The sequence below is a fragment of the Pan paniscus genome, chromosome 1, assembly GCF_029289425.2.
Source record: "Pan paniscus chromosome 1, NHGRI_mPanPan1-v2.0_pri, whole genome shotgun sequence".
Taxonomy (NCBI): domain Eukaryota; kingdom Metazoa; phylum Chordata; class Mammalia; order Primates; family Hominidae; genus Pan; species Pan paniscus.
Window position 1 is genome coordinate 2,209,634 of NC_073249.2, and position 12,513 is coordinate 2,222,146.

General features: G+C 38.4%; 1 protein-coding gene across 2 annotated transcripts in view; it reads left to right on the forward strand.

Moving 5' to 3' along the window:
* The window catches only part of AHCTF1 (AT-hook containing transcription factor 1), a 97,810-nt gene extending 85,543 nt beyond the window's left edge, over window positions 1-12,267 (forward strand). For both annotated transcript variants that reach the window (XM_034950220.3, XM_024927978.4), the window contains exons 33-36: window positions 1,397-3,224; window positions 8,892-9,025; window positions 10,021-10,103; window positions 11,808-12,267. In XM_034950220.3, coding sequence (XP_034806111.1) covers window positions 1,397-3,224; window positions 8,892-9,025; window positions 10,021-10,103; window positions 11,808-12,000 — 2,238 coding nt within the window. In that variant the 3' untranslated portion in view covers window positions 12,001-12,267. The remainder of the gene's footprint in view (window positions 1-1,396; window positions 3,225-8,891; window positions 9,026-10,020; window positions 10,104-11,807) is intronic.
* Window positions 12,268-12,513: the final 246 nt, after the last annotated feature.

Below are 12,513 nucleotides of genomic sequence, written 5' to 3' on the forward strand. Positions count from 1 at the left end.
GGCAGGTGCCCATAGTCCCAGCTACTTGGGAGTTTGAGGAGGGAGGATCCTTGAGCCCAAGAGTTTGAGACCAGCCTGGGCAACATAACAAAATCCTGTCTCAGGGAAAAATAAATAAATAAATAAACTGGTTTTCATGAAAGCCAAAAGGAAGTGTTAAAGAAGCCATAGTTTTATCAAGTTAATTTTTGCTGATCTGGTTCAAATGAAAGGTTTTTTTAGTCATAAGATCATATATTTGAAAATATATGGATACAGTTAAACAGGATTAACACCCCCGCCCCATGCATCCTTGTGGGAGAATGATAGTCAACTGGCTGGTGTTGAACATCTGTACACTCTGAAAATAACTTTTTGCTACTTAATAAGACTTACAGTTTTTAAAAAAAAAAATTCTATTATACCAAATCTTTTATTACCAGCAGGCAACTTTTATGTAATAAATTTTAAGATAAAAAACCAACTCTTCTAATTATTTATAGAAATTTGTTTAGGATTTGGGAAGTTTCTTAACTCATAAAAATGTCATCGTTATCCATACTCATCTTAATGAGTATTCCCACTGCCAAATAGATGAGTAAAGTTCCAGTTCTTTTAGTTGGGAAGCTAATAAGAGTTGTGGGTATGGTGTAAGTGGGAATCCTAATTTCTAGGTTATTTCCAGTCTGTCATCTCACTGAATGTTTGGGGAGTGGGAAAATGTCATTGTCTAGGTGGGTGGTAATGTTCTACCTTCTTGGTCAGGAGATCTCTCTGTTACTTTCTACCTCCTCCTTTTTCTCCCCTTCCCTTACCAAAAGGTAATTGCAAGGACCATTCCTTCTTCCACCAAACCCTTGCAGGAGAGGTACTGAACTTGAAAGCCTTAGGAATTTCATGGTTTATGCAGCCCCAGCAAAGGGAAGAGGATTGAGTCTAGCCCAAGGGAGCTTATGTAGGTGAATTGTTCTTCAACCTTATGGGGATCGTGCTATTTAGAAAAGTGTGGATAGTTAGGTAATTTGGGGAATACCATTAAAACACAGTTTGGGGGTTGTTTCTGTTTTTTCCGGTTAATTTTTTTTCTTGGGTGAGAATAGAATAAGTCCTTAAATGTTTTCAGAACTGTTAGCATCATAATTTTCAAGCTTTTGTTGACTGTCTTTTTAGCTAGGGAAATGTAGAATTTCTAGTTAAATTTCAGTCATAATCTCAAAATGTAGTTATTTTGACTGAATGAGAAAGTCTGATTGCTTAAAGGGATAATTTTGTAAAGTAAACCCATAAGTATATGCCATATTAAATATAATTTATGTTTTAAAAGGCACACAGCCAAGGGTCATCAAAAACCTGTGTGCTTCAAGTTAAAACATGTATTAAAATTCTTTAACCAGTCTCTTATCTTTAATTCATTTAGGTGATTGAACAAGAAAAGCTTGAAGCTCAAGATTCAGGAGAAGAGGCTAGGAATCTTTCATTTAATGAGTTATATCCCTCTGGAACACTTAAGCTTCAGTACAATTTTGATACTATTGACCAACAGTTTTGTGACTTAGCTGATAACAAAGACACTGCTGAATGTGACATTGCTGAAGTAGATGGGGAACTTTTTGTGGCTCAAAGCAACTTTACCTTGATATTGGAAGGTGAAGAAGGAGAAGTTGAGCCAGGTGATTTTGCATCATCTGATGTGTTACCTAAAGCAGCTAACACAGCAACTGAAGAAAAACTTGTATGCAGTGGGGAAAATGATAATCATGGACAAGTTGCAAATTTGCCATCTGCCGTAACTAGTGACCAAAAGTCCCAAAAAGTAGACACTTTACCATATGTGCCTGAACCTATTAAAGTAGCAATTGCAGAAAATTTACTAGATGTAATTAAAGACACAAGAAGTAAAGAAATTACTTCAGATACAATGGAACAGTCCATTCATGAAACAATACCTTTAGTGAGCCAAAACATAATGTGTCCCACTAAATTAGTCAAATCTGCATTTAAGACTGCTCAGGAAACAAGCACAATGACTATGAATGTCAGCCAGGTTGATGACGTGGTTTCCTCCAAAACTCGTACGAGAGGTCAACGTATCCAAAACGTGAATGTCAAATCAGCACAACAGGAAGCATCAGCAGATGTTGCTACTCCTAAGATGCCAGGGCAGTCAGTCAGGAAGAAAACTAAGAAGGCAAAAGAAATTTCTGAAGCTTCTGAAAACATCTATTCTGATGTCAGAGGACTATCTCAGAACCAGCAAATACCTCAAACTTCTGGTACGCCTAGGAGAGGAAGGAGAAAGAGAGAAGTTAATCAGGACGTACTAGAAAACAGCAGTTCTGTGGAACAAGAATTACAGATCACTACAGGTAGGGAATCAAAAAGGTTAAAGTCATCTCAGCTGTTGGAACCAGCAGTTGAAGAAACTACTAAAAAAGAAGTTAAGGTTTCATCTGTTACAAAAAGGACTCCTAGAAGAATTAAAAGATCTGTAGAAAATCAGGAAAGTGTTGAAATTATAAATGATCTAAAAGTTAGTACGGTCACAAGTCCTAGCAGAATGATCAGAAAATTGAGAAGTACTAATTTAGATGCTTCTGAAAATACAGGAAATAAGCAAGATGATAAATCCAGTGACAAGCAGCTGCCTATTAAACATATTAGAAGGGTCAGAGGGAGAGAAGTTAGTCCATCAGATGTGAGAGAAGACTCCAACCTTGAGTCATCTCAGTTGACTGTTCAAGCAGAATTTGATATGTCTGCCATACCTAGAAAACGTGGTAGACCAAGAAAAATCAATCCATCTGAAGATGTAGGATCTAAGGCTGTTAAGGAAGAGAGTAGCCCCAAGAAGAAAGAAGCTCCCAGCATTAAAAGGAGATCTACAAGAAATACCCCAGCTAAAAGTGAAAATGTTGATGTTGGAAAACCAGCTTTAGGAAAATCCATTTTAGTGCCAAACGAGGAACTTTCGATGGTGATGAGCTCTAAGAAAAAACTTACAAAAAAGACTGAAAGTCAAAGCCAAAAACGTTCATTGCACTCAGTATCAGAAGAACGCACAGATGAAATGACACATAAAGAAACAAATGAGCAGGAAGAAAGATTGCTCGCCACAGCTTCCTTCACTAAATCATCCCGCAGCAGCAGGACTCGGTCTAGCAAGGCCATCTTGTTGCCGGACCTTTCTGAACCGAACAATGAGCCTTTATTTTCTCCAGCATCAGAAGTTCCAAGGAAAGCAAAAGGTACTTTTCTTTCTCTGCAAAACAGTTTTTCATCTCAGTCACTCTTCAACTTAAAAATGGTTTTATAGGGAATTTTTCCCCTTCCCCCCTCAAACCAAAATTGATCTTTTAGTAGTAAAGTTTAAAGATTTCATGTTTCAAAGTTTGAGTTCAGTTATTCAGTATGGTTAACATGACTTAAACCCTGTAACTCACGTAACAGATTTATTTTTTAGAATAGTGTAATTTCTCTTCTGTGAGTTTTATAAATTATAAGTGACTTTTAATTAAGTTTCTTCCAAAATAGAGTCAATATTTTTAATCTCCCATGTACTGCTGCATTTGGCTCACACCCCAGTGATATCCACAACCCGAAATTGTTTTGAAGGGAAACACCAGTAGCTTTTTACTAAGATACAGAAATTATTTCAATCCATATTCACTATTGCCCACAAACTGGCGCATCTACATGCCCTCATCTTCAGTGAGGCCATCCTTCATTGTCACGAGCTAAGGACTGTATTTGGTTGGTGTAGGTCAGAGCTTCTCAACAGGGGTGATCTCTCCCCAAAGGGAGCACATATATGCATTAAGAATACAAACAGATATACAATGTATCTGCAGTAATAAAATTTTAATAGGGGGTGCTTTAAACATGTCTAAAAAGTTAAGACACTGGTGTGGCTGAATAGATCCCATCAGAGTAACTCTCTGTAAAAGTGTTAATGGTTAGGTAAACAAAATGTAGGGGTTTTTTTTGTGTTTTTTGTTTGTTTGTTTTGAGGTAGAGTCTCACTCTGTCGCCCAGGCTGGAGCACAATGGCATGATCTCGGCTCACTGCAACATGTGCCCCCTGGGTTCAAGCGATTCCCCTACCTCAGCCTCCCTAGTAGCTGGGATTACAGGCCTGGCTAATTTTTTGTATTTGTAGAGACAGCATTTCGCCATGTTGGCCAGGCTGATCTTGAACTCCTGACCTCAAGTGATCCACCCGCCCCAGCCTCCCAAAGTGTTGGGATTACAGGCGTGAGCCACCACACCCAGCCATGTAGTTGACTATTTAAGTTACAGTTTAATATTTGAATTTCAGCAAAGCAGTTCAGGACCTTATAAATAAAGTAGATGACTTGGCCGGGCACGGTGGCTCACGCCTGTAATCCCAGCACTTTGGGGGGCCGAGGTGGGTGGATCACGAGATCAGGAGATCGAGACCATCCTGGCTAACACTATTAAAAAAAAATACAAAGAAATTAGCCGGGCGTGGTGGCGGGCGCCTGTAGTCCCAGCTACTCGGGAGACTGAGGCAGGAGAATGGTGTGAACCTGGGAGGCAGAGCTTGCAGTGATCCAAGATTGTGCCACTGTATTCCAGCCCGGGGGGCCAAATAATTAATAATAATAATAAATAAAGTAGATGACTTGTTGTACTGATACAGTTTGAGCCCAGGAAAATGACTCTCCCCATAACAATTGATCATTTGTCCTAAAAATGATTTGTAGCTATAGGGGATCCTCCTCTCCTCTCGTCACTCAGAAAATTTTTAATTGGATCTTCGATTTTGGTAGTATAACTTAATTTCTTCACAGTGTTAGAAAAGTGTGGTTAGACCTATGTTTTGCATGGAGGAGAATGAAATGACAGAATGTGTGATATTTTAGCCAACTTTTTTTAAGTTCATTTTATTAAGGTTTTATTAAAAAGTTAAAATGAAAAACATTTTATTGGCAGGGAGTGGCAGGAAGTCATTCACATAACTTATACACTCCTCAGGACCTGAAGGAATATAGTAACCACCAAAAGTGAGAGTTATTTTGTTAGAGCTTAGCAAACATCTCAGTAATTCTGATTTTTGTCATCTTTACCTCTCTTTCATTTCTGTACCTACTAATTTTAACTTTTTTCTGTTAAACTAAAAATACCTGCAACAACATGGCCAAAAAAACCCCATCTCTACAAAAAGTACAAAAATTAGCCAGACCTGATGGCATGGGCTTGTGGTCCCAGCTACTTGGGAGGCTGAGGCAGGAGGATCACTTGAGCCTGAGAGTTTGAGGCTGCAGTGAGCCATGATCGTGTGCCCCTGCACTCCAGCCTGGGCAACAGAGCAAGACCACGTCTCAAAACAAAAACAATACATGCCTACTTACTGAAAACTCTAAAATAGAAGTATATAATCCAGCCATCAAAAGAATCACCATTCACATTTTCCTGTATATCGTTCCAGATACATATGTATGGTTGGTTTTTAAAAACCTGCAGTTTATGTACGTGCATATATTCTGCTTTTGTCCCCCTACTTATGTCATGAGCATTTTCAGTTCCTTTTTTTTTTTTTTTGAGATGGAGTTTGGCTGTTGTTACCCAGGCTGGAGTGCAATGGTGCGATCTTGGCTCACTGCAACCTCCGCCTCCTGAGTTCAAACAATTCTCCTGCCTCAGCCTCCCCAGTAGCTGGGATTACAGGTGCCTGCCACCACGCCTGGGTCATTTTTTTGTATTTTTAGTAGAGACAGGGTTTCGCCATGTTGGCCAAGCTAGTCTCAAACTCCTGACCTCAGATAATCCACCCGCCTTGGCCTCCCAAAGTGCTGGGATTATAGGCATGAGCCACTGTGCCCAGCCTTCAGTTAATCTTAAATATTCTTCAAAATCCAACCAGCCTGGGCAACTTAGTGGGACCCCATCTCTACAAAAGAAAAATTTTTAATGATTTGGGCATATGGTGGCTGCACCTGTAGTCCCAGCTACTTGGGAGGCTGAGGTGTGAGGATGGCTTGAGCCCGGGAGGTTGAGGTTGCAGTGAGCCATCACACCACTGTGCTCCAGACCAGGTGACAGATTGAGATCCTGTCACCTCCCCACCCCCATCCCCCCAAAAATATATATATGTATATGTATATATATTTCAAAATCTTAAACGTAATATTTCTTTTTTTTTCATATTGGCATTTCATCTCACAAATGTGCCACAGATTGTTTAAACCCTCTTCTGTTGGGTATTTGAATTGCTTTCAGATTTTTTAATATTAAAAATAGGCACCTTCTAGAATGAGATGATGGGATTGGAAGGGATAAGAAACTTGGGATTGAGATCTCTCATTTCTGCCACTTACTAGCTGGGCAGAAAATCATTTAACCTTTATGAGCCTTGTTTCCTCCTCCTAGAATGAATGTGGTAGTGCATACCTTACAGGGGTTCCTATGAGTATTCACTCCTTTAACAAAGCAATGACCACTCTAGGACATAGCTTCCTGTCTTCCTCTGCCCTTTATACTGTTACCATACTTTCTGTCCCTTGTGCCTATTTATATTCTAAACTTCGTTTTTACATAGGGATGCAGGTGCCGAGAAGACTGGGTATAGGTATACTATATGATTGGAAGGCTAGAGGTGGTCCTTTATTTTATTGAAACATAGCGAAGAAATTATCTTAGAATTTTGTGTTTTACTAAATGAATATGAAACTTCACATTTCATACAGCAAATATTAAGAAGGGCCTGCTATATACCTAAGGCCATACTAGATACATGACATTCATATATCGTTTGATTCCCACTTCAACCCAGTAAAGTGTAGGTACTTTTACTTCCTTCTATCCTCATTGAGGAAACTGAAGTTCATTGAGACTGTGCACTCACATCACCCAGGGAATAAGATGTGTTGTTCTAGAGCTACTACTGCTACTACTGGCTGGTAAGAGCCAATTGTTAAATATCCAAGAACTTGTAACCCAGCCATGGTTTGCATTGGCCACAGGAGGCACATTTATACCTTAGAAATCAGCAAATGCTGCAAATCAGAGCTGTCTTTGAATTTCCAGAGTCATTTGCTAGGACACAGTTGGGTTTGAACCTAGGTCTTTTGAACTCCTTAATCCTCAAAACAAGAGATGGGTAAAGAATTGACATACACTCAAGAAAGTCTCATCTGTGCTATAATAGAAGCACATGGAAAAAATGGTGGAGGCTATTTTTGCATGTGATAGTATATTTTTGTATTTCCTTATATATTTGAAATGGAGTAGGAAAGCTTAGGTGAAGATTATGAAAAGTGAAATAAATTGTTTTTTCAGGTAGCCTAGAAGAGAGTTATAGAATGTATAATTTTCGTAGAAATATTTTTGTTCATCTGTTTCTTGAAGCCAAGAGAGAGACCACCAGTAGACCTAGCCATTGCCATTTCTGCCATTTACAAGCTGGGAGCAGAGATTATATATTTCTGATATCTGATATCAACTCTATTTTTCTTTTTTTTAAGAATCATATGCTTATATATACACCTACTGTGTACCCACAAAAACATTTTTATATATACACCTACTGTGTACCCACAGAAAACATTTTTATATATACACCTACTGTGTACCCACAAAAAACATTTTTATATGTACACCTACTGTGTACCCACAAAAAACATTTTTTTAAAGAATCATGCTTGAAAAGCAGAATTTGATAGAACTCTTGACTATCCCAGTAGCTGAAATAACATGAACTGTGATTTTATTTCAAGGGTTTGTAAATGATATTCTTGAAATAACAAATGCAAACATCTGTAGAGCACTTACCACCTACCCTGCCACACATTGTTCTGCTTCTTTCATCCTCAGAACAACTTTGAGATAGATGCTATTATTAACCCTATTTTATAGAAACTGATGCACAGACAGCTTTAAGTTACTTGATTCTGGTCTCACAGTAAGTCCAGAAGCTGGGATTTACTCCGGCAGACTGGTTAAACTGAACTGTGCTCGTCTGTAATTATATTGATAATTGCTTTTAATATGGGGGCCCTATAGTTTAAAAAAAAAAGTCTGTGTGGTAAATGCTTTTAATTCCTTATTTTAAACCAATTGTTGTTTAAACCATTTTTATTTTTCTATGGAATATCTTCCTGTTAGCTTTTCACTCTGTTACCCAGGCTGGAGTGCAGTGGCACAATCATGGCTCACTGTAGCCTCAGCTTCCCAGGCTCAGGTGATCCTCCTGCCTCAGCCTCCCACGTAGCTGACACCACAGGCGTGCACCACCACATTGGCTAATCTTTTAAAAATTTTTTGTAGAGACAGGGCTCTCACTTTGTTGATCAGGCTAGTCTTGAACTCCTGGCCTTAAGCCGTCCTCCTACCTCAGCCTCCCAAAGTGCTGGAATTACAATTGTGAGCCACTGCACCTGGCACTTTCTCCTTTTGTGGAGATGAACTTTTCTGTTCCTTTGGCTGGAACAAGTAGTTCAAAATGAGGTGGCTAGAAAGAGTTTCTCTTTTTTGAAAATAAAAAACCTACTTTGTAAATAATGTCTCTGCAATAGCAGTAGTTATGGCACAGACTAGCTCAGGTTACATATAGGATTAATGCTTTCCCTCCCCAGAATGCTTGAGGAGCAGTACGGATTAAAAGAAATAGACTAAACAGTTCTGTACCTGCTTTCATGGCCTGTCTTTATACTGTAGCACTTTTTAGTTTGAAGCATTCAATAGTCCTACACATTTGGCTTACCCAAATGATGCTGGGATTTTTCTGTCGTTTCTCTGCCAACATGGATACTTAGGTTGCAATACTAATGGTTTCCAGGTTTGGGGACGTTTGCATCTTTCTAAAATACATAATTTGTTCCAGGTTTTTATTGTGTTTATATATATGCACACATATATAAAGATACAGATACAGTTTTTTCAACTTTTTTTAGCTAAAAAAATAGAGGTTCCTGCACAGCTGAAAGAATTAGTTTCGGATTTATCTTCTCAGTTTGTCATCTCACCTCCTGCTTTAAGGAGCAGACAAAAAAACACATCCAATAAGAACAAGCTTGAAGATGAACTGGTAAGAAATGCATGATTTTATTTGTATGTTTGTTAAAACATACTTTTTTTTTTAACAAATGTTTTAATAAAATTATTTAAATTTTAATGATTTTAAATTTTATTATTTAAATAAATGTCTTAAAGATAACAGTCATGCATACCAAAAGCCAAAAATGGTCGTATCCACCCCTTTGGAGGCCTCCTACCTTTAAGACACATCTGTGGTATGCTACTGATCATATTTTACCAGCAGTTACAGTTTAAATTACCTGTTTTTCTAGTGTCCATCAGAATTACCTGGGTGTTTTTTAAAGAAATAGTTGAGGGATTGAGTGCGAGTCCCTTAAGTTTATAAATGTTAATTCACAAGCATTTATTGAATTATCTGCCATGAGTCTGCTACTCTGCAAGGGCAAATTACACAAGAATAATTCAGGCAAATTCCTTGTCTGTCAGGCACCTACAGTTCAACTGAGATACACAGTTTCATTGAAGAGATGAAAACAATTACTTCAAATACTTTATAGACCGAGGTTAGAGGAGACAGGCATTCCTCCCCACAGAGTAAATGGCAGACGCAAAGGCTCAGAGCATGGCAATGGCAGGCAGATGAGGAGTGTTCATTGTCAATAGCCATGTGTGTATTACAGGTAGTCTCTATGAAAGATGAAATGTGGGTAGGAAACAATAGTCTCTGGTTGTCTACTTCTTAGAAAGTGAGAGCCTGGATATGGACAAAGGGAGTGGGTACAGAAGGGCAGTAGACAGTGGAAACATTCAAAAATAAAACTGATCATAACTTGGAGATTAGTTGAATTGTAGGAATGAGGAATAAAGAACAGGCCTACATAACTAAGGTTTCTACTAAAAGGTATGAGAAAAGGAGTCAATTTTGCATTTGGCGAGTTTGAATTCATCAGCAGTGTTTGGCTATAGTATTCCTTGTCTCAGGATAGAAGTTTTAAAATTGGATTCATGTTTAATACTTAACCTTTTAAAATGTTTAACCCATAGAAAGATGATGCACAATCAGTAGAAACCGTGGGAAAGCCAAAAGCGAAACGAATCAGGACGTCAAAAACAAAACAAGCAAGCAAGTATGACTTTCTGTTCTGTTCTTGATTGATTGATTGATTGATTGATTGAGACAGTCTCGCTCTGTCCCCACCCTACTATCCTCCTTTTATTATTTTATTTTATTTTTATTTATTTTTTTTTGAGACAGAGTCTCGGTCTGTCGCCAAGGCTGGAGTGCAGTGGTGTGATTTCGGCTCACTGCAACCTCTGCCTCCCAGGTTCAGGTGATTCTCACGCCTCAGCCTCCCAAGTAGCTGGGACTACAGGTGCCCACCACCACACCTGGCTAATTTTTGTATTTTTAGTAGAGACGGCATTTTATCATGTTGGCCAGGCTGGTCTCAAACTCCTGGTCTCAAGTGATCTGCCTGCCTTGGCCTCCCATAGTGCTTGGATGACAGGTGTGAGCCACTGCGCCCAGCCTTGTTCTGTAATTTTTATCCATTTGTTTCTCAAAATTAGATTTGAGAAGACCCTTAATTTTACGAAAAGGAAATGAAGCTCATCAGAAAAGATTCTTGGGCATTTACAAGCACTGGCTCCCTGGCATTGTTAGATTTCACTGCTGAAGGTGGATTTCTTTATATATTAATAGCATGAAAGCCCAGTCCTTTTAAAAGGAACATGGGAGGTCGGGCGTGGTGGCTCACGCCTGTAATCCCAGCACTTTGGGAGGCCGAGGTGGGTGGATCACGAGTCAGGAGTTCAAGACCAGCCTGGCCAAGATGGTGAAACCCTGTCTCTACTGAAAAAAAAAAAAAAATTAGCTGGGCGTGGTGGTGGGTGCCTGTAGTCCCAGCTACTCCGGAGGCTGAGGCAGAATCACTTGAACCCAGGAGGCAGAGGTTGCAGTGAGCCAAGATCACACCACTGCACTCCAGCCTGGGTGACAGACCGAGACTCTGTCTCAAAAAAATAGATAAATAAAAATAAAATAAAATAATAAAAGGAGGATGGTAGGGTGGGGGCAGTTTAGTTCCCAATGGATATTTCTGGTTTTTGCAGAAAAAGTAGGAAAGGGAAGTGGGATGGTTTACCTCTTTGTCAGGAAAGTTAGGTAACTATTAGTAAAAAACAATTATACACTTTAAAATCCTGCAGTTATTTTACAGAAAGCACTAAAACTGCATGCATGGGAAGATCACTCCATTTCAGATGTATTTGTTACACAGTATCTTGTTTATGCTGTGCTTAGTAGGCATGGTTGAATTCAATAAAAGCACACGTCAATGCATTTTATTTAAGACACTATGGCTAATACCACTGTTTACATATAAACTGGCGTATCTATGTGAGAAACTGAAGTTTGTGAAATTCTGTGCATCTTTGCTAATTGCTGTGTTTGATCATTGACATTTCTGACATGCCACATGGGCCTGCGGGGCTGTCATCCCCTGGGCTGACAACTGGTACTCGGCCCGTCCTTGTAATCCAGCAGTATTTTTTCATACATTTGAAACATTTAGAGGAAAATTCAGTAATTGAATAATTGTTTGTAAATATTCTGATCGAAAATGAAAAAATTCCCCTTAATGAAACCTGAACTCTGCTTCTGATTAGCTTATATGACTTAAAGCTTCACTTCAGTTCTCTTGAAACCATTACATCTTTTATAAAATGAAAGCACTAAGCAGTCCCTAAGGTTTTTCTCAACATATTGGGAAGCCAGTTTTGTTTTATAGCATAATGTGTTTATTCTTACTTGATCACATCTTTTTTTTCAGAAACACAGAAAAAGAAAGTGCTTGGTCACCTCCTCCCATAGAAATTCGGCTGATTTCCCCCTTGGCTAGCCCAGCTGACGGAGTCAAGAGCAAACCAAGAAAAACTACAGAAGTGACAGGAACAGGTCTTGGAAGGAACAGAAAGAAACTGTCTTCCTATCCAAAGCAAATTTTACGCAGAAAAATGCTGTAATTTCTTGGGAAGTTTTTAATGTACACCTATTTGTAAAGTCATCAGAATAGTGTGGATTATTAAATATCTAGTTTGGAAGAAAATAATTTATATAAATTATTGTAAATTTTTATGTAAACAGAAGGTCTTCAATAAGTAAAGTAACTCCATATGGAGTGATTGTTTCAGTCCAGGCAATTTTTCTATTTTATATTAAGACTTCATACATTTATATATGTAAATATGGCTTATTAATGGAATGTCAAATAAAATGTATACTTCACAGTCGTTTGTGTCTTGGATTTTTGAAAGGGAGGGGATATCTGTTTAAATAGTTTTATATGCTCATTGGTCTCATTTTCTCTATAATTAAAATACTAGACCAGTCTTAAAATGGGGATGATTGAAGTATTGATATTTCTTTTTACAGTTACTATTTTATAATTTATGCACTTTGATTCTGTGATTCAGATTTCTAATCATAAAATGTATTTTTTTGTTTTTGGCTGTTACTATGTTAAAATTGAATTATGG